Source organism: Thunnus albacares, chromosome 3, assembly GCF_914725855.1.
Source record: "Thunnus albacares chromosome 3, fThuAlb1.1, whole genome shotgun sequence".
Taxonomy (NCBI): Eukaryota; Metazoa; Chordata; class Actinopteri; order Scombriformes; family Scombridae; genus Thunnus; species Thunnus albacares.
Window position 1 is genome coordinate 34,819,265 of NC_058108.1, and position 27,806 is coordinate 34,847,070.

Below are 27,806 nucleotides of genomic sequence, written 5' to 3' on the forward strand. Positions count from 1 at the left end.
CGCATCACTTTCCTGTCGCGCTACGTCACTTCCTCTCCAACCAAGCGGCTCCGTTGCTAAGGAGCGCACCTGCTGGTTGCCTGGTTACCGACAGACCGTTAGTGGCACGAGGAGAGCGGCTCCTCACTCACTGTACTGAGTTAAATCATTTCAATAACGAAGTTAGCGTTAAATTTATAACGCTAACTTCTATAAAAACTGGAAGAAACACTACGGAGACATGGCGAACGCTCACCGGACAAACGCGCTGGTCACGTCCTGCCTGAAAACGCCGGTAGACCCGCACACCAAGGCGCCGCTAGCTTCTTACGAGCGGGAGAGAGTCTTGCCGTACACGGCGACAGGTCATCTGGACAACCGGGACTACGAGAAGGAGGTAAAGAGTTAAGAAAAGTGAAAAAAAATCACTTAACTGAGTATGAAATGTGGTGTGAAGATACAGACTGTCCTTTATAAACTCAGCCTTTTGTTTTAAACACCTTCAAATTACTCTGCTGGGTCCTTTTAACGATGCAGTTACAGTTATATTAAAGGAAAAGTCTGATATACATATTTCAGATAATACACAACCAACAATAAACATGTAGAAATTCATAATAGTTAAAGAGTTTTCTTTCCATTTAACACTGGTGCACCAACACGACAAGGGGATTATCACCAGTATGAGAGAGGAAATGTCAAATAAAGCATCTTATAGAGCTACAAAAACAGTAATTTACCCCAAATACTTTAAAACTTGTGAGTTTTAACTCTGCAAACTTAACTTAGATCCACACAGACAAACATCTGGGACAAAACTAGACTCATCATCTCAAGCATGACAGAGTATTATGGTGATTGAGGTTTGTTTCATCCAAAAGATTATCATACTTTACATCTTTCTTACACATTAATCTGTGACTTTGGATCACGAGGTTCCAGTTTGTCTTAATAAGGTGAGAAAACTCACTATACCACAGTTTATATTATAATCCATACTATCATATTATAATCCAGACTTAATAGAGTATGAAGTTTTAACCAGCATCATTTTAGCAGACACAGTTTCTGATCTGGTCCCGTTAACAGACTGTTGACAGTTTCAGGTCAGTCGGTGCGTTGCGAGGGATTTGACCTGTATAATTTGTTTGCCTGACTATTTTTGGACTTCCGTCTAGACTAGATTACCAGACGTCACATTAAGTTAATAATCCCATATGCTTATTTGTTCTTGGGACGACGACGCTGCTCTCCTTTGCACGCAGGATCCTGCTGCAGGTTTTTTCTGCTTCAGTAAAGTTCCTGAAAAACTCCTCGTGATAATGTGAGCGGTGATGGACGCAGACACTTGATTTCAGGGTGTGTGTCAGTTGAGCTCTCATGCTAAGCTGCCCTTTGTGCTCCACCATATGGTCGGCATCGCTGCTGCAGAAGGATAATAGGCTTAGACCTGGAGGAGCCTGAGTGCCTCTGAGCAGGGCTGCTCTGCTCCAGGAGGTCAAGTGCTTCAATAAATGCAGCCAGCATTATATAAACTTCTCTCACAGTCTCTAAACATCATATAAATCATATACTATATTACCTGTCATTTATCCACTGATTTCAGCTGGAATATGAGGACTCGGGTTCTGATTTCTGTGATGAGGACTGCCTGCGGAGGGGTGGCCCTCTCATGATGAAGGACTACAGAGCAGCAGGAGACCGCCTGGACCTGAGTGAAATCTTTTTCTCCAACGAGGAATACTACAGCAAGCTGGAGGAACTGAAGAAGGCTCACCTGCGCACCATGGCCGAGCTGGAGAGCATGTACCGCCGGAACCTGCAGCTCAAGACCATGGAGCCTCTGGACACGCTGACGCTGGACGCAGGACACAGGTGGGAGGCTGCTTGTTAGCATTCTTTAAGGGACTCGAGGTAGGGAAGTAGGATGAATGTGAATCTGTTGCTGTTTCATATCACGCAGCTTAAAGTGTGTATCTTCAAACGACAGTCGGGAACCTGAACGAACACTGGAATTTAATTTGTGGTGCTCAAACCTTTTCAGAAACAGTCTTCTTCCACTTGAGACCAGTTTTTATTAGAACAACTTCCTACAGAAGAATTCCTATAAAATCTGTGCACTGTTTTGGGTTGGAGGCCGAAATTTCAGATGCAAAAATCTCAAAACCTCAGCATTAAAAAACAGAATTATCTGCATGACTAGATAATATACAACTACATCTACTGTAGCTTGGATTGTACCTCATTTGTATGACTTTCATATGAATACATGTAAATGAGAAAATATAGTTTTTTAAATATAATTTGAGAGACATGAATCATTAAACCTGATAAATATGGTAAACAGGGAGATTGTATCTCTTCAATTATGTGAATTAAGTTCTTCTGACCATTTACTGTATTTCTGGTGTATCACATAATTAATAAAGACGTGATATTATCAAGGTAGAAGAATATTCCCATTTTTTGCAAGTGTTTACTCCACATTACTTCATATCTGTTTATATCTCTCGTTAGGCTTCCGTGGATAAACACCAGCCAAGCAGCTTCACGTCGTTTGAGGAAGTCTCACTCTGCTTTTGAGCTCAGGAGAGGTTCTAGACAGTCGGACTCATCAGACGATGAGAAAGCTACCAGTAACGATGTGGAGAAAGGCCTGCTTTTCTCTCCTAAAGAACACATCAAGAACATGTGGCGGGACTTCAAGCTGTCCCCTCACACACATCACCACCTGTCGTCCTCCTCGCTGCCGGCGGACCAGAGGAGACCACAAAAGAGAAAAGAAAAGAAGAAGCAGGGGCATAAAGGCGGCGAGCAGGAGTCTTGGAGACACAGAATGACCGTCCCGAAACCTTTCCAGATGATGCTGCGCGAGGACGAGAGACGAAAGCGCGGCATTAAGACGCGCTCGGAGATCGAACTGGAGAACGCGGAGCTGAGACGGCAGCTGGAGGAATTGACCGAGTGCCAGATGAAGTTCCGCGCCAGTCCCGTACCGGCGCACGTTCACCTCCCGCTTTACGAAGAGCTGCAGGAGCGGAACGAGGAACGGCGGCGATCCTTGAGAGAGCGAGAAGATCAGAACCTCCGAACTGTCAACAAGCCCTTCAGCTTCCTGGAGAGGGAGAGACTAAAGAAGGAGCAGAGACAGCTGCGCAACCAGCAGCCCTCCGCCCAGGAGAAGATCAAACCGTTCAAGGCCAAACCTGTTCCCAAGTCAGTGTATGCAGCCGCATCTGGCGAGCAGATGAGGGAGGAGCAGCTGTATCGCTCTATCAAGACACAAATGAGAGCTCAGGAGATGCTCCAGAGCGCTTCGGTGCCTCCCAGCATGCTCGCACGACGACTCAACGAACGCAAGAAGACCAAAGAAACCGGAGGGGACGACTTCTCTCACAGGCCAAAGATAAACAACGAGGTACCGGACTTCGACGCTAGTTACAGACGCTTCCAGAAGCACCTGGAAAAGAGAAAAGAAGTTAAACCTACAACTGCGTGCGAACCCTTCGAACTGAGAACGTCGCACATCCCCTCACACCGAGAACGCATCCTGGCCGACATCGAGAAGGAGCACAGCAGCCCTCGCACGCTGCGCTGGCCGTACATCAGCCCCGGGACGGCTCGGACGCCGAACTCGAGCCTCTGTTCGTCTCTGTCGGGCAGCCTGGAGCTCCTGCCTGCCAAAGTCACAGATGCCACCAAAAAGCGTCACGAGGCTGTGAGGTACCACTGTAGGACTCCAAAAACTTCCAGTGTTCTCACCGTAGATGAGCTTAAACCATAGCCACCTCCAGAGTCTTAATGTCTTGAGTTTTTGTGGAACTCCTTTTCCCCACCATCCCTGCAGTGTGCTGACATCCCCACATCCACTCCAAAACTGTATTTACACCCCCTTAGCTGAGTGTTGTACCCATATAACCCCCGACTGTCTGCCAAAGTCCCGTCCTCCAAACCTTCCTTCACCTGTGACCGGATTGTCTCCCCCCGAGTAGAAAGGCGCTGGAGCAGAGGAAGAAGGCCGAGGAGGAGGAGGAGCAGTGGAAGGAGAGACAGAAGCAGAGGGAGAAGAAGCTGCAGAGGGTGGTGCTGAAGCGTGCCCAGGCCAACGACCCCCATCTGGCTCTCTCTCAGACCCAACAGACCAAACTCAAAGAATTCAGGTGACCAACATGACGTCAGCGTGAATCACCTGAACTGTTCTTGTTGCGTCTTTTAAGGTAAAAAAAAAACGATGATCCGTATTTTCTGTTACAGGAAACAAGACCGTCAGCGCAGGAAGGAGTACCAGCAGGAGATTAAAGAGATACAGGAGAGAGTGAAGGGGAGGCCGCTGCTGTTGGAGCAGGTTGCACAGGTAGACGTGAAGATGCACCCACAACAAGTCTGCTGTCACTCACCTTCCACACAAACACACTGGAATTACATCACAGTGTGTGAATGTATTAACAAAAACAGGTTCCCCTTCCTGTTCATAAATCCTGGAGGTGTTGGTTCAGGCATGATCTCCTTGATACGGAGTAAGAAAGTGACTGAGAGCAAGAGAGAGAAAGCATTTCCTTGTGGTTACTTAATGAAAAAATACTGACAGACTCTCAGCTACACTCAGATTGTGGCGTCACACAGATTCAATGTGAAAGGTGGTGATGACGGATTGGTTACCTCGCTCACTGATGACTTACTGTAATTACAAACCAGTGTATTGTTGTTGGGGGCAGTACAGACAGGAAAAGTTGCCAGGATTATATAATCTCATAGTTTCTGTGCAGCACAGTAGTAAATGTTCTGCAGCCCAGAAGTTGGAAATCTCTGGTTTAGAGTGTGTGTTAAATACCTAATCAAGACAGGAAGAGATTCATTGATTAAATAAGTAATGAATTAAGATGAAACTGAAGATAAAATGTCAAACATACAGAGAAGCAGAGGGAGAAGAAGCACTGAGATTTATTACTTAAGAAAAGTAGAAATACCACAATGAAAAAATACTCAATTACAAGTGAAACTCCTGCATTAAATATTAATGAGCAGCTCCACTGGACCAGTTCTGGGTTCTGGGTCTTGCTCAAGGGCACCTCAGTGGTGGTAACAAGGGAGGGGCACAGTCTGGGAATTGAACCAGCAACCTTCCTGACACAAGCTGGGCCACCACTGCCCAAATATCCTACTTAAGTAAAAGGATAGAAGTACTGGCAGCAAAATGTTCTTAAAGTATCAAAATTAAAAGTACTTATTATGCAAATTGACTCAAGTTAGAGTGTCATACTTATCATATATATATATATATATATATATATATATATATATATATATATATATATATATATATATATATATATATATATATATATATATATAAAATGAAAACTGATTCATTGATGTGCACATGTGCAGTAAACATCATTGTCAACCTTATTTTGTTGGGTAAATATACTGTATAACAACACATATTTCATAAAGTGACTGTATATTTTAAGTCTAAAATACAGAATATAGCTAACTGTCAGATTAATGTAGCAGAGTAGAAGTACAAAGTAGCATAAAATGTAAATACTCAAGTAAAGTACAAGTACCTCAAAATTGTACTGAAGTACTGAACTAAAACTAGAAAAATGAAACATGAATATGACAAACTAATGAAGTCTGACAGTGTAAGAGTGTGTGTGTGTGTGTGTGTATGTGTGTGTGTGTGTGGACTCCAGGGTTTTATTAACACCAGCTCTCTGTATAACATGTGCTCCGCTAACAGAGGAATGCTAAACAGTTAGCGGAGAAACGCTATACAGACGCCCTGCACGGATGTGACCTGACCGAGGAGTTTATCAGCAGCAAGGCGGCGAGAGCAGGATCTGCACGCCGAGCGTCCCCATCCAGTGACGGCAGGCCAAGGTAAAACTATGACGTCATCGTAGCGCAAACTCAGGTGTGTTGACGCAGCTGATCTGTAGCTGGACAGCGAAGGAAACCAGAAGTATGACAAAGATGAACGATTTAGTCTATAAAATAAGGAGAAAGGCCTCAAATTATTTGCATACAAAATTAGAGCTGCAACAATTAGTGGATTGATCAGTTTTGAGGACATTTTTTAAGGAAAAATGTGAAACATTTGCTGGTTGAAGCTTCTGAATGTTTGGATTTGAAGCTTTTATGTGTCAGACATGACAGTAAGCTGGATATCTTTGGGTTTAAGACTTTTGGTTCAGACAAAACAAAACATTTGAAGACGTCACGTTGGGCTCTAAAACACTGTAACAGACATTTTTAGACATTTTATAGACAAAATAAATGATCAGACAATCATGTAGAAGAGCTTACAGGTTCCCTAGAATAAGAGAAATAGTGCTCACGCTGATCTAATTTATTTTATTTCACTATTAGTTTTATGCTATATCATAAAGTATCAAAGAGAATGTAGTTAAACGGCCTTTTTTCAGTCAAAAAGTATTCAAATGTTTGAAATATCATCACATTTAAACAAACATTTGATGTTTTTATGTGATAAGTGACTGATGCTTAAAATTCTCATTGATTATTATTGTTTATATTAATTGATACCACCACCAAATATTGATTTGTTTAAATTAGACGATGCCATTTTATCTCAGTTAGTGTAGATGGATTACTTTTATCTTTATTAGAATCATAAATGTCCCTTTTATAAATTTGCTGACTCATGTTTAGTTGCTGTTTGTTTAAGTGATTTTAACTGAACTGAACTAACATTTAACTTTAACTGATTCTGTTGTTCAGCGAGCAAGACGAGCCAGACATGGGGTCTGAACCCGTCCACTACAGGAAGGTATTTCTGGACGATGAAGACATGGAAGTGGATCCAGACAAGAGCGAGGAGGAGGAGGAGGAGGACAGAGAGGACGCCGGCAGTCACCGCTCAGACGAGGATTACCGCCGAGACGATGATCACCGCTACTCGGACGACAGCTTCCATTACTCGGACGACCACGAGCAATACTCGGACGACAGCGAGCGCGACGTCGACTCTAGACAGCAGGAAGCAGGAGAGTGATGTCATCGAACGTCACCATAGGAGACGCCGCCAACGCATCTCAAAAAACCTCAAAAACTCTGATGGAGAAAAGTGAACAACAAGCGAGGCGAAACAACGAAGAAGAATCTATTTATTGTAAATATTGTGCACATAAATATAAAATGTAAGAATGGAAATTAAACATTTTACTCGTTAGTGGGAAATAAATACACATACATACACTTATTAATCATCATCTGTACGTCACATATGTTTCAAACAGGAAGTTCTACGGTACGTGTGATGTTAGGTGTCACAGCTCAGACATGCTGAATATATTGAATGTTTGAGATCATTTCAGTATTTACAGTTTCCACCTGCTAGCAATACGTTTATTATTATTTAAGTTTATTTCTCAGCTGTAAAATATCCTGATCAGGACACATCTGGTCACAATTATTTATTTAATATGAATTATTAATTTGTATTAATCTATTTAAAATTCATTTAATTCCTAAATTAATGTCAAAATAATAATAATAAGTTTGATTATGTTAAAAAAGAAGTCTACCAGCTGATTTATTGTTATCAGTATTGTATTTTCTTTTTTTAATCTTTTGATTCATAATCAACTGGACTGTAGCTGAAACTTTACAGGTTAATGTTTCGGTTTGTTGACGCTGTTGTTTGTTTTGTACGTTCAAATGTAAACAAAGTGACTGAGGAAGAAGTAAAGACGCTCAAGATGAATCCAATTAAAAGTTTAAAGCCTTTTACACGCACTGATGTGTTGCAGCACAGACGTTTTCACACACACACACACACACACACACACACACTCACGTACAAGCACATGTGAAACAAAGTATACACATGTGCATCTGCATTAACATCCAAACAATGGACACTGCAACAATATAAATATGTTTTTCTTGCTCCTTGTTCTTCTTCTCTGTGCAGAATGATTCATGTGCAGAGTTTGTTTTGAAAGTTTCTCTTTGAGATCAGTTTAACGCGTTAACCTACGAGCAGGATTTGTGACATCACAACCAGTCTGGAGCCAATCGTGGTCCAGTATGCAGCGGACACAAGTGTGATGTGGAAGTTTGGAGCCTCCGGAGCAGAAACACTGAGACTTTACAGCGAAGGAGGAAACATCTGGTGTCCAGCTGCAAAACTTTAGAAATGACAAATATTTACATATTTGTTGATTCTGTGTTTTGCAACGATGGAGAAGGAATAGATGTAACATGAAGGATTTTATTGAGGTAATAGAACTTGAGTATTTTTCTATATTTTAAAACATGTCAGAAGGTGATCGATAAGATTTAATGATTTTTTCTCAGTTTTCTAAGATTTTTCTGGAGCTGTCTCACCTCCATTCACATTTTTTATTTTTAATAATAGTGTAAATCAACAATACACTCAAATATTGACCATATTTAGTTTACATGCTGTCTGGTTTGAATATACTTCATTCACTTTTCCAGATTGAACACAATATATTGTAAAAACCTGTAAAGCAATAAAACCATTTATCCAGAAACAAATCTGTTATTATTGTTTTGTTAGGAATTTAAGTAGTGATGGAAAGTAACTAAGTACTTTCTACTCCACTACATTTATTTGACAACTTTAGTTACTTTTCAGATGAAGATTTGACACAATGGATAATATAACAAGCTTTTAAAATACAACACATTGTTAAAGATGAAACCAGTGGTTTCCAACCTTTTTGGCTTTTGACGTCTTACAAAAAGCAGTGTGTAGTCGGGGTCACATTTCACATGTCTATGAGTTGTTAACAGCTCCACCAAATAGTGATTTTTCCCTCTAAACTTCTCACATGCTTTCATTTCAATAAATGTTCAAATGATCCAATATTTTAGCAAAAATCAAAGATTAGAGAAAAAGTCCAAAAACTGAAAACAGATTTGTGTATCAGAACTTTGTTTTTTCTTCTTTCCTCTCCCATTAATCATCTCACCACCCCTCAGATTTATCTGCTGACCCTTTGGAGGGACCCGAGCCCTAGGTTGGGAACCACTGGACTAAACTAGCTAACTGTATATAAAGTAGTGTAAACTAGCTCCACCTCCAGCAGCTACAACAGTAACATGCTGCTCTAACACTGATGCTTCACTATTAATAATCTAATGATGTCATATATAATAATATATCAGTCAGAGGGACCAAACCACTACTTTTACTGCAATACTTTAACTACATCAAGCTCATAATACTTATGTACTTTTACTGCAATACTTTAACTACATCAAGCTCATAATACTTATGTACTTTTACTGTAGGAGGATTTTTCATGCAGGACTTTTACCTGTAATGGAGTATTTTTACATTTCTGTATTAATACTTTTACTTAAGTAAAGGATCTGAATACTTCTTCAGCACCTCATTCATGTTACAGCCACTATATGGAGGATTTGCAGCATGCTTTGATTTTCTGAGGATCTTATTCTGTATTTCACCTGTGCATCAAAGGCCCTTACTTTGTTTTTAACTCCCATTAGACCCAAGAGGAGCCTCTTTAATCTCATTTCGTACGGAAAATGTTCTAAAAGATGACTTTTAATTACTTTTCACCATCTTAAGCACTTGACAAGGCAGTGAAAAAAGTGTGTTTTCTTTTGTTGTTTTTTTAAAAAGTTATTATATGTTTAATAACATTTTCTGTTGCTTTTATCTCCCTATATGTTGCTTCTTATAATTCTTCCATGAATATAATTCTATTGGAGGATAGTAAATCCATATATAACCTGTTTTATGCCTTAAAACAGTTGTTGCATCCCAGAGGTTGACAATAAGAAAAACACAATATATATTGAATAATACCTGAATAATCAACACAAAATATATTGATATTTGTAATGGAGTATTTTTGTATTGTTGTACTGGTACTTTTACTTAAGTAAAGTATCTGAACACTTGTTCCACCAGTGGATTAAAGTGATTTTTATCTGTGTTTTGATGGTTCATGTTGCACCTCATCAGAGGTCAAACACAGAGGGAGGGAATCTGAGTCAGATTGACAGCTGCACCCGGCCTATGACAGGGTGTGACGACAGTGCTGCTACAACCAATCAGATGCTGGATGGGGCGGGTACATAGTCCAAATTTTACGCGGCGCGCGACGGGCCGAAACACCGAGAATGAAAATCCCGGTCTCAACCGGTTTCAACCGGTCCGTAGCTGGAAGCATGAGCTCAGAGGAAGAGCTTTAAAACACCTCTGCCCTCCAACTGTGTGTTCGAATAGAAGCAGAAATAAAAAACGAGACTCTTTCAGTTGGTGATTATGACCCGGAATACCGCTCCGAGTGAGACTCCGTGAAATCTGTGTTGTTAGCTTAGCTTTCATTAGCCAGCAGACCCGAATAATCATTGACTTTTCCATTAGCACGCTAAGTTGCTATTAGCATGGTGGGAGTCGGCTTGTAATCACTCGTAAGCCAAAGAAAGCTATATTTTCAGACTGGTTGAAGACAGAATCAATAGGCTGTGGTTAAGAAAAGACTGCGGAGAGCGTTTCATACACAACGGCAAGAATCGATAAGTATCCAACGTAACGTGATCTTTTAAATTAGCGCTAACTGTTGGTGTCATCCGGGAGGGAAGCTAGCGTTAGCTTCTGGCTATCAAAAGGTTAGGAACGGTGTAAACGTGTGTGCCATGAGATAACGTTACACCGTCTGTCAACGCAGGATTCATATCTCGGTCTCCAGCTACAAATCACATCACTGAAGATTTTTTGTTTTGTTTTCGACGAGGGGGACAGGACATACCAGGTAAGCTAAGCTCGGTCAACATTAACCTAACTTACCCAGCGTGGGCTAACGTTAGCATCCGTCAGTTTGAAAAGTACTGTGGTGTTTTTGTCAGAGGGGTCAAAACCAGCGGTTACACAGATAAAACATGGATTAAAGCATTGTAGCCGGGGGACTGGTATCTCCTGCTTTTGTTTTCCACTGCCGATAACGTGTTTTAATTGCTCGTAATAGTCGCTAAACAGGTCTATCAGTGGAGTTGTGGTGAACCCAGCTAATCGTAGCCGGGTGGGGGCGCTGTTTCATGTTCACGCAGCTTATCATTTGTGTCAATGGGTGTCAAAATTGGACCACGAGGGCTGAATGAATGAAGCTCCGAGCTGCTTTGGTACTTTTTTTTGGGTGAACAAGAATGACTTGTTTCTGATTCACTGCTTCAAGACACAAAGAGGAAACCATGCTTGTTAATATGTAAAATTATTCTGTGTTGGCTCAACCTTTAAAAATATTAAAAGACGGATTCACAATTTTTATGGAAAATTCTGAAAAAATTCAGTAGAAACGTCATTTTTTAGAAACAATGATACTGGTCGCGCCTAGGATGATTGACAGATTTTATAAGAACCATTTCTTCTGTAGGAAGTTGTTTCTATGAAAACTGATGTCAGGTGGAAGACTGTTTCTGGGAAGATTTTTTTCAAATTTCAAATTTAAATGTTTTGAGCAACACAAATGAAATTCCCTTTACCTCGTGGTGAAAGACATTTCAGAGGCAGATATCAAATCCATCTGCATGACTAAATACCAGCAGCAGTGAGTGAGAGTGTTTTTCTAATTTGGTTGAACCTGCTCTTTAAAGGATGGGTTCGCACTTTTTCAAATCTGTCTTAAAACAACAGTCAGGTGTTCATATGAACAGTGAAAGAGGTTTTCCTCGCTGTAATCATTCCTCCTGTTCATACTGGCTGTTAAAAGATCCTTCAAATGTGCTTTCAATGTAAGCGATGGAGGCCAAAATGCATTTAAAAGTAGTTGTGTGTATTTTTGTATGTTCAATAAAGTATTTACTGTTACCATGTGCTGCTGTTGTTGAATTTCTCCTCTCAGAATCTCTATGCCAGCAGAAATGACGATGTTGGCCGATCACCCAGCCAGGCAGCTGCTGGACTTCAGTCAGAAACTTGACATCAACCTGTTGGACAATGTTGTTAACTCCATGTATCACGATATCGGATCCCAGGTGAGAACTACCTTCCAGTGTTGGCTTCCAGTTCAAGTGTCTGAAAAGGATTCGCATGTAGTGTTTGCAAAGCCCCAATGTGTCAAAAATAAGAATTTGTTGATCATTTTTTATCAATACAAGACCTAAAAAGACTTTTAAAAGGAGCACGACCCTCCTTGTGCTGTTTAATATCATTCAGAATGTATTTTGTTGGACGTACGATATGCAGTTAGAAAGGAGGCGCTTACATTGTTAAACAGAGACTTAAACGGTTTGCTGTGTTGATGATGCAGCAACGAGTGGCCCAAGAAGTGCTCACCAACCTGAAGGACCATCCAGACGCCTGGACGAGGGTCGACACTATCCTGGAGTTCTCTCAGAACATGAAAACTAAAGTACGTACCCCGAATCACACACTACTGCGCTTGTTGACAGTCTCTCAGCGTCGATGTAATAATGCGCGGCTGATGCTTATCAGGCTTTTGGTGCAGCGAGGTTTCTACATCCACTCTGCTTTAGCTCCACTCTACTTATCGGATTTACTATAGCAGACGGAAGCTCGGTGGGTTTAAATCAGCAGTTTTCTGCTAAATTATTTTCCATTTTTGCTGCATCTGCTGTGTAAGGCATTTGTTCACATTTTGACATATTATTAACGGCTGTCTGGATCAGTAGTGATGCACACACACGAGAGGCATAAAAGCACCATCACCTGTGTGTCCGTTTGCAGTCAGAAAGCTGCTTTGTTATCTGAGAGGTAGCATGAACCTGTATGTGTGCAAAGAAAACAGACTGAACTAAAGCTCAGTGCGTCAGTTTTAGTCAAATGAACCTGTTTAAGACGACAGGTATCGTCTGATTATTGTGTTTTTTGGTTGAGCTTCTGTTTTTCTGTATTTCAGGCCTCATTAGGTCATGTGTTTTTTCATTTACTACTCTCTCTTTCCCCTCAGATAATGTAATTGTGGTTGGTATTGTGGTATGACATTCACAGTGCAGATAGTATATAGCTGTTAGCCTTTTATTAGCTCTTAATGAGAGGATTTTTGTCTCTGTTTTGCTCTCAGTATTATGCACTGCAGATTCTGGAGACAGTCATCAAAACCCGCTGGAAGATTCTCCCAAGAAATCAATGTGAAGGTCAGTTTAATGACATCAGACAAGCAGAGATTAGAAAGATGTTTACATGAAGGAAAATCTTATTTGCTTCATTCAATAAAAAAAACAAAAAACTCCTCTGATTCTATTTCCAGGAATCAAAAAGTATGTTGTCGGGTTGATTATCAAGACGTCTTCTGATCCTGCGAACATGGAGGTGAGTTTACGTTGACGTGAGAAGCTGCACTTTAACTTGTTGTGATGTGAATGATGCTGATGTCACTGTTTTATATGTTCATTCGCAGAAGGAGGGCGTATACATTTCAAAACTCAACATGATCCTCGTACAGGTAAATAAACAAACAAGCAGTGACTCTCATGATGTGACGAGCCCGATGACACAGATCCCCCCACCCCCTCCCCTCCTTTTTCTCCGGTTATAGATCTTGAAGCAGGAGTGGCCCAAACACTGGCCCACCTTCATCAGCGATATCGTGGGTGCGAGTCGGACCAGCGAGAGCCTCTGTCAGAACAACATGATCATCCTCAAACTGCTCAGCGAGGAGGTCTTTGACTTCTCCAGCGGCCAGATGACCCAGGTGAAGGCCAAGCACCTCAAAGACAGGTAACGCAGAAACTCGGACGTGAAGAGATGTTGGTTTGTTTCATGTCGAGGCTTGTTGGGTGTTTGTTCTGTCTGAGGAAGATAAACAGAAATCAGGCTTGAACTTGGACAATGAAATACTGAATGTGTTTACATCCATTAGTTACTACATAGAATTATGTGATTAGTTGATCGACAGGAAAATTAATCAGCCAAAAAATCAGCCAATTTTCTGCTTTTCTCTGTTTTGTCTCAATTTAAATTGAATTTCGTTGTGTTGTGGACTTGATTTCTACCAAAACAAGTCATGTTAAGATGTCGCCTTTGGCTCTAAGAAATCATGAAGGTATTTGTTGCTGTTAGATTAGATCGATTAGTCGACGGACAGAAAATGAATCGGATACTATTTTGATGATCAAATAATTGTTTCAGTCATATTTAAAACTCTTCTAAAATGTGATGATTTAATGTCTTTATTTGTCATACATGATAGTAAATTGAATATCTTTTGGACGGTTAGTCGGACAAAACAAGTAAAGTCAATGTGTACATGACACCTTGTTATGTAAATGTGATGGGAGTCACTTACATCATGCATGTGTGAGCCAATGTGACACCTTTTCTTTCATATCTGCTCAGCTCCGCCCCCTCGCTGAACCACAAAGAGCAGCACGACCATAAATTACAACAAAACGCAGTAGAGACTGTGTCTAAATGTTTATTTATGTTATTTTTCACTATATTAATTCCAGCTCAGTGTTTGAGTCTCTGCTGCTCTCCTCTGCTCTGTGTTTTACTGCGGCTGAGGCTCTGTGTGTGTGTGTGTGTGTGTGTGTGTGTGTGTGTGTGTGTGTGTGTGTGTGTGTGTGTGTGTGTGTGTGTGTGTGTGTGTGTGTGCTAGGGATGGGCATTTGAAGAAATTTCCTTAATCGATCATCGGGAAAATTAACGATCAATTAGCGATTAATCTTTTTTAATAATATGTATTAAAAATGCCTGAAAATACTGAAGAAAGTTGTTTTTCCTCAATGAAATCTTTATTCCAAGAAGAAATTATAGACCAGCACCGATCCTCTTATACAAGGCTGTTAAACAGAAAACAAAATATAAAATATATATATAATATTATTTAGTGCTGACAATTTTTTACCTGAATGTAACTTGAATAAATCCAAAAGGCACGCAGCCGAGAGAATCAAGTCACTACAGCCTACTGGTTGTTGTTGAGGAAGACAAGCGTGTCAACGTGAACGCAGCCTGGTGACGGTTAATTAGCGACGCTGCGGGGATGCAGAGGTGTTGCCCGCCGTGCATCGCAGCTCCTCCGTCCTCACGCTGAGCTGATGGTAGGTTGAGAGGAAGTGTCGGGTGTTCAAGCCGTACATCATCAGGGTCGTTGTTGTGTTGTAGGTAAACACGGCGTTGTGATGTTTACAATGAGCTTCGTTGTTTTTCTGCTGGAAACGGTCCCACACTAAACTTCACTTTGCTCTCTTAGTGTTTACTTTCGTCTAATTGCTACGGCAACCTGCTGGAGTTTTCATTTTCCCTCTTGAATTTAAATTGCAGCACGTAGTGAAATTCACTGCAACTTCAAGACACACATACGTACGTAACACACTTTGATACGAACGTTAAATCGATACAATTCCATGTGATTGAAAAAATTCTTAACGATCGATTATCGATTAATCACGCCCATCTCTAGTGTGTGCTGCACACACAGCGCAGCAGAGGAGAGACAGAGAACTACGTTACTGTAGGTGTAATAAAAGCTTCGCAAGTAAAAAGCCAAGAAGAGTCATTTATTGATGTAATCTGTGCAAAAGACGGTCAGACGTCGACCGTTTATTCACTAAAGTTTGCTAATCATGATACATGTATCTGTCAGACAGACGTTTATGTTTCTGAATGACTTAAACAGACAGGTTGAAGTCAACAGTGTCACATATTTAATGTGTGAATAACACAAAGTCACGACTCTTGTGTCACTCACCGTCTCTCCTCGTTGTCTTTCAGCATGTGCAACGAGTTTTCCCAAATATTCCAGTTGTGCCAGTTTGTGATGGTAAGACAAAGTCGAGATCAAACTGTCCTCAGCATCTTTCCTCTGATGTTTAAATATAAATAAATACTCTCCATCCATCTGTTCTCATACAGTATGTACCCTTTTTGCTTGTGTATAGGAAAACTCCCAGAATGCCCCACTGGTGCACGCCACACTGGAGACTCTCCTCCGCTTCCTGAACTGGATTCCTCTGGGTTACATCTTTGAGACCAAACTCATCAGCACTCTGGTCTACAAGGTAAAAACCTCCCATATTCATCCTGCAAATCAGAAACAGATCAACTTTATTGATCTTTATTATATCAAAAGGAAATAGAAATATGTCTTTTCAAAACAAAAGTAGTAAGTTCTGAGTGACATGAATGAACTCCTTTTGGTTCTGGATAAGTTGTTCACACATATATGACGTGTATATAAATCATACATTACTGGGAAATAATTTGCAGCTTATTAAAAGCACATAAATTATGGAAAATGTTTGATTTAGTCTCCACGTGGCCACAGATTTACCGGTGAACCGTTTCACCCCTGCAGCGTGTGAACTGCTGTCACTATCAGTCAGGACTGTTCACTAGTGAGTTGATACAGGAGAGTTAATGGATGCTTTTATCTCTGGCAGGCTGTGACTGTTGTGTGTGTAAAGAAGCTGTCGACTGTATCAGTTAAAGCCACTGGAAGCCCAGTAGTGTCTTATGTAATGTAGGATCTTATGTACATAATAGTAAACATGTAAAAAGTATTAGAAATTAGTTTCAATCCAAATTTGTAATATTGTCATTTACATTTTTTGTAAATTTTCCTGATATGGGGTTTGAATGGGGCGTGGTTATACAAGGACATTTATTACAGAAATGATGTAATTAATTCTGTGAACCAAGTGTCTCATGAAACTCAGATTAAACTGTCAAACCAGGCAGTGCTGATATATTAATCAACGTTCTGTTATTACCGTGTTTCTCCGCCGCTGATAAAATTTCAGACGATCATAAATGATTTTCTCTCGCACACTATAACACCACCCTGCGTTATAGTGGATTTTTTAGTCATCCTCACTCTCTTCGTTCTTCAAAGGACGTCTACGTGTTTTTGCAAAAGTAGCGTTGCTCCGTTACGGAATAAGGCAGTGTGTGTAAACGTGTGTGTGTAAATGTGTGTGTGTAGTTGTAGCACGAGCGGCAGAAACGTGACGTGAACGCAGGTTTAGCATTAATTTGTCAATCTGGCAGTAAATGTAGAGAACAGACTACAGTGTGTCAGTTAATAAGTGCTGCAGCTCCTCAAGACAATACTCCTCTATCGAAGGGTGTTAACCCTGAAGTTAGCAACAACACGTTAGCTTAACTTGACCAGGCTCACTTAAGGTGGACCGACTTTTAAGGTGGACCAGCAATTCTCATCTTAGTGTCACTCTGAGCTGCTGTTTAACAGAGAACGGAGCAGTGTTTGGCTGATGAGTCTCTGTCACATGACCCCACATATGACAACAAACACCCCCCCCCCCCACTGCTCCAAAGCAGTCAACCGAGGAGAAACACTGTACTGCCTTTCCTGTTTCTCACCTCAAATCTTGTCAGACACATATTTTAGTGAACTGTTTAGCTGTTATATGAGAGAGTTTGTGACCCGGCCGCCATGTTGAAAACAGACGAGCTAAAACCAAGCACCGCCCACCTCGCAGTACCTGCCAGCTGTCAATCAAAATGTGATCTACCGCGCCTTCACAGTCTCGAGAAATGATCTAAACAGTAAAATGATCTGTTTTTTTGAACCATGTTTTCTAATAATTATAAACATTTATTTTCACTCAGACTTCAGAGACACTTTGACATCATATTTGCATTTTTACTATTTCACAGCTCGTACAAAACGCAGCAGCACGTGTTCTGAGTTCTGCGTCACTAAACCTCAAACATCGGCTACCCGTCGGTTCATTTGAAGATCCTTTTAATGGTTTTTAAACCACTGATGAGCTTCGTCTCAGCTGGTCTGTCTGATGTGGTGGAGAAATATATTTGTCTTCTAGGTGTCTTATATCCCGTAACGCAGGTCTGTTGATGCTTCCTGAAGTCAGAACGAACACATTTGGTTTGTTAAACGGTGGTTTAGTCTGTCTGAAGGATGTGGACGCTCATCGCTGCATGTCTTTATCTTTTGCTTTTTAGTTGAACTTTATCCTATTTTATTATATTTATCTGTGTATGTGACTCTTTTTTATTATTTTATCTTTTATCTTTTAAGAAATAAGCCTTTTGTTACCTCCTTCTTTATGTTTTTTTCCCTGTTACAGGAGATTTTTGGCGGTTTTTCCTTATTTAAATGGAGGTTTAAGGATAAAAGATGTTGTCTTATTGTACAATTTGTATTTTGTGATATTTTACAAATAAAACTGACTTGACGTCTTATAACGTAAGCACTGACTGAATAGAAGCACTGACTGGGATTTAATCGAGGATTGTTTTTTGTGTGTTTCAGTTCTTGAACGTGCCCATGTTTCGCAACGTGACGCTGAAATGTTTGACGGAAATCGCCGGAGTGAGCGTCAACCAGTACGAGGAGCAGTTTGTCAACCTGTTTACCCTCACCATGTGCCAGCTCAAACAGGTACACACACACACACACACACACACACACACACACACACACACACAATCATTCTGAGTGGTGCTCAAGTTAATTTGCACTCAGTCTGATTACACACACAAGCGTGTTAACATGTGCCCACTCTGTTTATTACACACACACACACTTAAAATCACACATGTTCATAATGTCAAACGTGCCTCTCGTTGCACACAAACACACTACGTTAGCTGCTGTTTTCTGTTTGTTCTATTTATTACAAACAGATGTAAATAAACAAACAACCTGCAGGCAGCGTGAACGTGTGAAGTGAAGTCAGTTCGGAGGAAAATCCAAAAAAACAAAACAAAACACATCAAGCAAGTTCATTTTAATAAAAGCATAATTCATAGCAAGCTTTTGTTCCCACTGACCTTCATCAGCTGACAGATGTGGTTGTTGACACACCTGTAGAGGGACAATAGATTCACACACCTGTCCAGAAAACCCCCGAGATCATTTAATACTAATTCTGATAAAGCTGATAAAATAAAATCCTGCTGTAAAGAGAGACGAGAACTCCAGCGACACTTTTATTCAACAATTGTATTAGTTTCGGTTCGTGGCCTTCATCAGGGTCATCATCAAACACATTACAAACAACATTTAAATAAAGGAAGTTGGGTATGAAAAAAGGTATTTCCTATTTTTTATTTTTTTAAAGTTTATATTGTTGTACTATGCATCTTTCTGCTCCCTCTATACACAGCACTTTATAAAGCCTGTATGTCAGATCTAATAGGCACGTTTTTGGATGAATGAGTATATATGTGTATATATATATATATATATATATATATATATATATATATAAGACATCCAGACACATATCAGCCAATGGGATGTCTACAGAGATGGGTTGGATATATGGTCATGTGACTTCAGGCCAATTGTTGTCATTGTGACGCCATATTTAGTCCGTTAACTAGAAAGGTGCAACTAGGGGCTGGTACTCATTCATCCAAAAATGCAGAAAGATGCATAGTACAACAATATAAACTTTATATTGTTTATATTGAAAAAAATATGATAAAGTTAAAGTTAAACTTTCATCTCTCTTCTCCGTGCACCTTGCAAGTAGCTGAAGTTGTGCCAGAGACGCTCGCTCTGCATCTGTAGCAAGCAAACGTATTAGTTTACAGTGTAAACATCAGAGTTAAGAGACGACAAGCTGCACAAACTGTAAAGTGATCAAATAAAACAGAAATGCAAAGATGTTTTTTAAGGATTTTCACTGATTTGGCTTCTCTGAGACTTTGCAGGAGACTTGTTGCTGAATATGACGACCTCATATTAGACGAGTGGTATCATGATGCAAACCAACTGTCATATTTGGTTACCCCACAGACCTGGTACATGTACAAAAATTAAAGCTGCAAAAGAAGAAAATGTCTCAATATGTAACAATAGATACAAGTTAGAATATGAAAATAGGAAATATCTTTTAAGATCAATCATAAGGATAAAACATTGGAACATAGTTGACTGATACGTAATAGATACAAGTCATTGATTATGGTTCAGTATCAAACTGAAGACCTGTTTTAAAGGACCAGTGTGTAGAATCTAGTGGCATCTAGTGGTGAGGCTGCAGATTGCAACCAACTGAATTTGTTTATTTGTTTGTTTGTTTGTTTGTTTAACAGGGACAGTGCACATTAATAAACATTGCTGTAAGAGGTTATTATTCATCTGTAGTTACAGAGTCGCCCTAAAAACAGAATATGAACATGAGATTGAGGTCAATTATAAACATGCAGAACAATGAATAAAATGAAGACAGAAGCACATGTATAATATTAATAAAACCATCATTCAGGACATCCTGAAAACAACACACAGACTCATGATACAAGACAATAAATACATGAAGATATTAATGTTAAATAAAACCACATTGAGCTGCGTCGTTAGACACTAACTAGAACATGCAAAGCAGAAGCACAGATACAAAAATCATGCACAGTTTATGTAAAGCACGTTACTTAATCTGACACAATAAAAGCAAAACCCACAATAATTCATGCACGCAGGTACATGAGATAATATGGAATAAGCCCCGCCTCCACTTCCTAGTGTGTAGGAGAGCCTACAGTCGCCACAAAACCTCACGAAAAACATGAAAGGTTCCTCTCTAGAGCCGGCGTTTGGTTTGTCTGTTCTGGGCTACTGTAGAAACACGGTGGGCTCCGTGGAAGAGGCCCCGCCCCCCACGGATGTATAAAGAGAACTGGATACAGGAACAAATTTGACATAGCGGCCAAACATTGTAATTACAACGTCACGTGATGCACACTGGCCCCAAAAAGACTTTTCCCCATAGACTCACATTGTGAAAGAGACGTCTGTAAACCAGCGGATACGTTGTTCTGAGCGTCACAACCCCCCCGACATGACTCGTCTCACTGTCAGAATGAAATCCGTTCAGTCTGATCACGTTTCAAAAACCTAGAAGAGCAGCAGAAGTCACCAGTGCGTCTGCTCTGTTGATACTTTCATACCCGGAAGTCTCCAGTTGTCCTTAAACATCCCTGCTGCTCATTCTAAGTCAACTAAAACACAATAATTCTTATTTTCATGTGATTAAACACTAATTAAAACATGCTGATGAATATTATATTACATTTCTGCCAATATTTCTGCCCTAAATCTTGCACACTGGTCCTTTAAATGAAACTAATTATAATCATCTGTATTCAGCTTGAACACACTTGTTGTCTTGTGTGTGTGCACGGCGCCCCCTGCCTGTCACTGTGAAGTCTGACAGAGAGTCACAGAAAGCGGATGAATCATCATCAGTTTACGTTATAGATTCTATGGCCGTCGGTTCCCGACCGTTTGTGTTTATGATCCTTTTAAAAGGAAGCAGCGACTCCATGCATGTCTCCAGTCACATGATGCATTCATCAGAGTCGGAGTATTTCTCCCTCTACGCCTCACAGGTCGTCCAGAAAGTTTAAAACTGGTCACAAGAAAGATGAGTCAGAAATATTGTGTAATATGTTTGTGTTGCAGAACCTTCTTCTTCCTCTCTGTCACATTTATCTTATTTATTGTGAACACAGATTTTTATCTCATGACCCAGCGGAGGTCCTAAAGCCCAGACTGGAAACATCTATCAGAGGACTGTTGATAGACACACACACACACACACACACACACACACACACACACACACACCTGTTTATTCCATTTGGAAAAGATTATATTATATTTTTTGTGAAGCGGTGTATCTTGGGAGGTCTCGTTGCTAAACTCATTTACAGTAAATGTGAAGCAAAACAAAAACACTCTGGATGTAATTACAGGACGAAGTTAGTCTAATTAAACGTGCAGCATAAATAAATAAAAGGTGAGTTTTGATGTGATGTCGTGTCGTTCCCTCCCTCTCTGCGGGTCAGATGCTGCCTTTGAACACTAACATCAGAGTGGCCTACGCTAACGGGAAGGACGACGAGCAGAACTTCATCCAGAACCTCAGCTTGTTCCTCTGCACCTTCCTGAAAGAACACGGCCAGCTCATCGAGAAGAGACCAAACCTGCGGGAGACGCTCATGGAGGTACGACGACGACCACTCTGAGCTGCTGCAGGGTTTGTTAGAGAGCAGCCTCCCCCCCTCATGACTCTGCTTTCCTGTGTGTGTGTGTGTGTGTGTGTGTGTGTGTGTGTGTGTGTGTGTGTCGGTGGTTTTGTCCTGATTACACCTTTTTTTTTTTTTCTCAACGACATACATTTGGGAGCGATTACAGTAGGAAGGACCACCTTTTTGCTTTTCCTGTGGCTGTTTGTCCGTTTGACTCTCAGATAATGGTTCCAGGAGGAGACGTTTGACTGCAACACAGGAAAAAGCAGTTAAACCTCGAGAAAAGACAAGTTTGTTTGTGTTTTATTTTGTTGTTGTTGCTGCGGTTAGACGGACGGAGACAGAGCTAATAATACATGTGGGAGGAAATTATAGCTGAGTCATGAAAACAAAAAGATAAAGAGATCCACATGAGGAGATGATAAGTAGATGATACCTATCCTACCTCATACTGTACGCTGATAGTACCCGGCTGTAATATGTCCTTTATCCATAGAAGGGCTTCAAGATCAATCATGTTTTTATGGTCATAGTGATATGAACATGTGTGATAAACAGCCTGAAGATGCAGGAGAAAACCAGCCTCCTCCTTCACCTCCCAGTTCCAGTTGAAGTTGTTAAATGTTTCAGTGTTTGTTGGTCAGAAGGTCTCGTTTGTTACATTAGTCTCTGAGCGACGGCGTAGAAACGTTCGTCTCTCAAAGGTGATCATTTAGTCATTAAGCCTGTTTTTGAAGATGAACTCTAGACTGTCCGGACGCTGCGCTGCTCTCGCTGTTATTAACTAACATTTAGAGAATCAACTGTCAACATTTGTGAAATGAAACCTTCCTTTAACAGGTGGATATTTTATCTGATTGTCTCTGCACCTCGTTGGAGTCGTGTTTCATTTATATTTATTTAATTATTTAAGCTGTTTTCCACTCAGATATTTTCCTTTTTATTTCAATGTTTCATAGTAAGAGATGGTGTTTGTTTTTGTTGAGTTTAGAAGAACTTCTTCTTCTTTATAGCTATAATGGCTTCAGTTGGGTTTTCATGTGCAGTTTGTTCAATAAAAGCATCTTTATTCAGCGTTCATAGATTATTTAATATGTTAGCAGAGTACCTATTAAAGCACAAACACACAGGAGCTGTACAGATAATTGCGAGTCAATGTTATCTCAGGTTTTCCTCATATCATGAAGCATTAAAGTTTATCAATATCTTTATAATAACAGTGTCTGAGCTGTTGAACGTCTGTACAGACTGACTCACCGTCGTTGTTTGTTTGAGGTTTTTATTCCACTAGTGAGTAGCTGAAGAGCTGAAGAGCTCGTCCAGAGTGAAACCTGTTATAATGAAGTGATCTGAGCTCTAAACCGGGACCACATAGCTGGTTATAGATTGTTATGTTTCTCTGTACGTGCTGTCGGTAACGTGACCTCCCCGCCCACCAGGCTCTCCACTACATGCTGCTGGTGTCGGAGGTGGAGGAGACGGAGATCTTTAAGATCTGTCTGGAGTACTGGAACCACCTGGCAGCGGAGCTCTACAGAGAGAGTCCCTTCTCCACCTCCAGCACCCCGCTGCTGTCCGACGTCCCCCCACGCAGACACCTCTACCTGCCCGTACTCTCCCAGGTAGGAACGTCCTCCAGCACACACACACTCACTCACACACACACACTCACACACACACACACACACACACACACACACACACACACACACACACACACACACACTCACACTCACCACTGTTCACTGACGCAGAGTTATCACCAACACAGGAAACAAGCTGGAACTAAATGAGAAGCAACATTTAAAAATGACAAAATGCAGTTTTATCAACGAGCTTGATGTTGTTTGTAACTTTATTCTTAATCTGTGAACATATTTTTCTATTTTTCATGTTTCTATTGTGAACATAAAGCTGCATTATTACGGTTAAAATGTAAAACATGATTATTATCAATATTCAAATCAGTAAAACTTAAAGTAACATAATGAGTTATTTCCTGATTACAGACAGAAAACAAAATCCAACTGATAACATGTTAAAGTAAAATAAAAACCACTTATTTCCAACATGGTTCCAGTTAAAATCTAATAAATTAAAATATTTAAAATCTTTATTTATTTATTTTTTCATCCATCTTTGTAAACAGAATAATTTTACCTGCATGTGAACCTTTAAAACTAATTGTACTTAATAAATACTTATTATGAAACTTGCTTAGATAAGCATCGTTAAGTGTCAATATTACACATTAATTAATTAATTAATTAATGAGTCATGGAAGCCAATATTGTGATCAATGCACAGCCCTCAGTATGTACAGATACAGTCATTAGTTTATCTCAGTATCGCTGCTATCGTCTCATCTTCATCTTCATCTTCATCTTCTTCTTCTTCTCTCACAGGTGCGTCTGCTGATGGTGAGCCGCATGGCCAAACCGGAGGAGGTGCTGGTGGTGGAGAACGACCAGGGCGAGGTGGTGCGAGAGTTCATGAAGGACACGGACGCCATCAACCTCTACAAGAACATGAGGGAGACTCTCGGTGAGTTCCTGGTTAAACTATTAACTCGTCTTTCTCTCTTATTTGTTTACATGTTGTTCCTAAATGTTGTTTATTCTCAACAAAAGAACTTCAGGCTGTTTTATTTAAATGTCTTGAGACCTTTTAGATGTTTTAAAACTGTTGGATAAAAGTTTCTCTTCACTATTAAAACCAGTTTATTCATATTTTGCTCACTTGTTTACACTTTGTGTGTGTGTGTGTGTGTGTGTGTGTGTGTGTGTGTGTGTGTGTGTGTGTGTGTGCGTGTGTGTCTCTGCAGTGTATCTGACCCATCTGGACTACGCAGACACTGAACGCATCATGACGGAGAAGCTCCACAACCAAGTGAACGGCACCGAGTGGTCGTGGAGGAACCTGAACATGCTCTGCTGGGCCATCGGCTCCATCAGCGGCGCCATGCACGAGGAAGACGAGAAGAGGTTCCTGGTCACCGTCATCAAGGTGACCGACGCGCCAGTAACACGTTTTTATATATGCGTAGCGTAGCTTAGCAACAGCCGATGACTCATCCGCTGTTTGAAGTGATCAATGATGAAAACATTCAGACAGTAACTGGACTCAACTCGTCGTCTCTCAGGTGTAACTGTTGAAATATCAGGAGCTCATGTTGGAATCTTTTATATTAGAGCTGCAACTAACCATTATTTTCATTATTGATTCATCTGTCAGTTATTTTCTTGACTAGTTGTTTGGTTTATAAAACGCTGACGTCCTCAAATGTCTCGTTTTATCCGCAACACAAAGATCTTCAGTTTACTGTCACAGATGACTGAAGAAAGCAGAAAATATTCACATTTAAGAAGCTGGAATCAGATTTTTGACATTTTTTTCTTTCAAAAAAAACTACAGAACAGTTTGTGATTAATTTCCTGTTGATCGACTCATCGTTGCAGCTCTGTTTTATATTCAAATTCATATTTTCCAACCTCTTTTCAGGGATGTTTTAGTGTAAAACAAGCAGTAACTTGTATTTTTCTTATTCTAGGAAACCTGCAGGTTATTCTACAGTCAGCCTTTTCATCTCTTCTAGTTTTATAGTTTCATATTTTAAAACAAGAAAAGATGAACAAAAATCTGCATCTGCCTCCTTGGTCTTCAGTGTTGAACTGGTTGTGTAACTGGTTGTGTAACTGGTTGTGTGTGTGTGTGTGTTTTCAGGACCTGCTGGGATTGTGTGAGCAGAAGCGAGGGAAGGACAACAAGGCCATCATAGCCTCCAACATCATGTACATCGTTGGCCAGTATCCTCGCTTCCTGAGAGCCCACTGGAAGTTCCTCAAGACCGTCGTCAACAAGCTCTTTGAGTTCATGCACGGTGAGAAACTGGAAAACCGTTCAAACGCGGCTCCTCCGAGAGCAACGCTGAGACACCGTCAACAACTATATTTCATCTGAAGGACTCTTCCTGCTGTTTGGAGGCTTTAATTGATCTTTAGATGCTTCTGTGTTCATTATTTATGCACATCTGTTTACAAGCTGTGAAGAGAGAGAGTCAATATTTACCCCAAACTGCTGCTGTTACTGTAACATCATCATCATCATCATGTGGTCTTCCTCACGCAGAGACTCACGACGGCGTGCAGGACATGGCCTGCGACACTTTCATCAAGATCGCTCAGAAGTGTCGGCGTCACTTCGTCCAGGTGCAGGTGGGCGAGGTCATGCCCTTCATCGACGAGATCCTCAACAACATCAACACCATCATCTGTGACCTGCAGCCGCAGCAGGTCCGTCCCCCCCCGTCCCCCTCCCCCTCCCCCCCCTCCCCCGGCCCGTCTCTGCACTTCCTGTCAGCTTTGAGTCATTTGCATCATTAAGATGTTTTTTTCGTTGCCGTCTGTCTGCAGGTTCACACGTTCTACGAGGCGGTGGGCTACATGATCGGGGCTCAGACGGACCAGGCGGTTCAGGAGCTTCTGATAGAGAAGTACATGCTGCTGCCGAACCAGGTGTGGGACAGCATCATCCAGCAGGCCACCAAGGTGACAACATCCACTATAACCCAGTCTTCCCAGTAGCCTCATAAGCTCTCGTTTAACGCAGACCGTCGCCTGCTTTTATTGAACGTTGCCGACCTTTGTGCTGCAGAACGTGGACATCCTGAAGGACGCGGAGACGGTGCGTCAGCTGGGCAGCATCCTCAAAACAAACGTCAGAGCCTGTAAAGCCGTCGGTCATCCCTTCGTCGTCCAGCTGGGACGGATCTACCTGGACATGCTGAACGTCTACAAGTGTCTGAGTGAAAACATCTCGTCAGCCGTCCAGACCAACGGTCAGCCTCCGTCTCCTCCGTCTCTGAGGGTCTTAAATGAATGATGATGTCATATAAAACATGATTGACAGGAGTGAAATACAGAATGAACCGTCAGATGATCAATGCAAGCTGTGAATCCTACATATAGTGGCTTTAATGTAAAAAGACGTTATAAACAATGTAAACAATGCAGTGATCTTCTTCTTTAAGGGTCATAAAGACTTTAAATCAGCATTAATTAATCATCACTGCTATCAAAATAATGTGTTTAGTCATGTTTGATCTAATCTTGCAGACTTTGTCCTGCAGGATTCATCGTTTGCTTCTTCTCTCTGTGGTTCTTTGCTTCCTTGTTTCTCTGTTTTTTTTTTTTATTAATGAAGCGTCTTTAACCAATCAAACAGGTGAGATGGTGACCAAGCAGCCTCTGATCAGGAGTATGAGGACAGTGAAGAGAGAGACTCTGAAGCTGATCTCCGGCTGGGTCAGCCGCTCCAACGACCCTCAGATGGTGAGACAGACCCCCTCATCCCCCCCCCCCCCCCAAATCTAATCTAATCTGTAACGGAGGAGCTTTTAAACGTGCGGTCGTGTTTCAAATCCATGTTTATAATGAGTTTTTATTTTTAGCACAAAGCACGTTCTGTTCACTCAACAACAAACCAACAACAAACCAACAACAAACCAACAACAAACCAACAAACCAGTGCTGCTGCAGCAAACGGAAAAAATGCAACAACATATTTGGATTTGTGCCTCGTTCTCAAGAAAAGTGGTCATGATGTTTATAATTAAAATCTAAAATAAGAACAAATGTTTTCATTACTGTGACCCCGACTGGGAACCAACAAAATAAACCAACACATTACCTCCAAAACACCAGTAACGTTAATAAAACCTTGAAAAAACATCACATCACTATTTGAACTTTAACCCGGAGGAGTCTTGAGCTATTTTGGTCGTTTTTGCATATTTCTGAATTTGCCTTTTATATATCACTGTAAAAACTGTTTAACATGCCGATGTTTGGTATCACCTGTATGACCAGACTAA

General features: G+C 40.8%; 3 protein-coding genes across 3 annotated transcripts in view; 2 read left to right on the top strand and 1 right to left on the bottom strand.

Annotated features, from left to right (window-relative positions):
• Positions 1 to 27,806, bottom strand: part of ifngr1 (interferon gamma receptor 1) — a 467,767-nt gene that overhangs the window by 122,798 nt on the left and 317,163 nt on the right. The window lies entirely within an intron of this gene.
• On the top strand, positions 25 to 8,504 carry fam161a (FAM161 centrosomal protein A). The gene is made up of 7 exons (XM_044341819.1): positions 25 to 376; positions 1,586 to 1,854; positions 2,497 to 3,702; positions 3,972 to 4,139; positions 4,234 to 4,333; positions 5,723 to 5,862; positions 6,724 to 8,504. The coding sequence occupies exons 1-7, from the start codon at positions 221 to 223 to the stop codon at positions 6,995 to 6,997; spliced, it is 2,313 nt and encodes a 770-aa protein (XP_044197754.1). The 5' UTR covers positions 25 to 220; the 3' UTR covers positions 6,998 to 8,504.
• Positions 10,096 to 27,806, top strand: part of xpo1a (exportin 1 (CRM1 homolog, yeast) a) — a 23,111-nt gene continuing 5,400 nt past the window's right edge. The window contains exons 1-19 of the mRNA XM_044341660.1: positions 10,096 to 10,760; positions 11,847 to 11,979; positions 12,255 to 12,356; positions 13,029 to 13,101; positions 13,215 to 13,276; positions 13,365 to 13,409; positions 13,503 to 13,684; positions 15,683 to 15,731; positions 15,850 to 15,969; positions 18,204 to 18,332; positions 21,752 to 21,910; positions 23,374 to 23,556; positions 24,340 to 24,478; positions 24,759 to 24,940; positions 25,658 to 25,814; positions 26,063 to 26,226; positions 26,347 to 26,481; positions 26,588 to 26,771; positions 27,158 to 27,264. Coding sequence (XP_044197595.1) covers positions 11,854 to 11,979; positions 12,255 to 12,356; positions 13,029 to 13,101; positions 13,215 to 13,276; positions 13,365 to 13,409; positions 13,503 to 13,684; positions 15,683 to 15,731; positions 15,850 to 15,969; positions 18,204 to 18,332; positions 21,752 to 21,910; positions 23,374 to 23,556; positions 24,340 to 24,478; positions 24,759 to 24,940; positions 25,658 to 25,814; positions 26,063 to 26,226; positions 26,347 to 26,481; positions 26,588 to 26,771; positions 27,158 to 27,264 — 2,298 coding nt within the window. The 5' untranslated portion in view covers positions 10,096 to 10,760; positions 11,847 to 11,853. The remainder of the gene's footprint in view (positions 10,761 to 11,846; positions 11,980 to 12,254; positions 12,357 to 13,028; positions 13,102 to 13,214; positions 13,277 to 13,364; positions 13,410 to 13,502; positions 13,685 to 15,682; positions 15,732 to 15,849; positions 15,970 to 18,203; positions 18,333 to 21,751; positions 21,911 to 23,373; positions 23,557 to 24,339; positions 24,479 to 24,758; positions 24,941 to 25,657; positions 25,815 to 26,062; positions 26,227 to 26,346; positions 26,482 to 26,587; positions 26,772 to 27,157; positions 27,265 to 27,806) is intronic.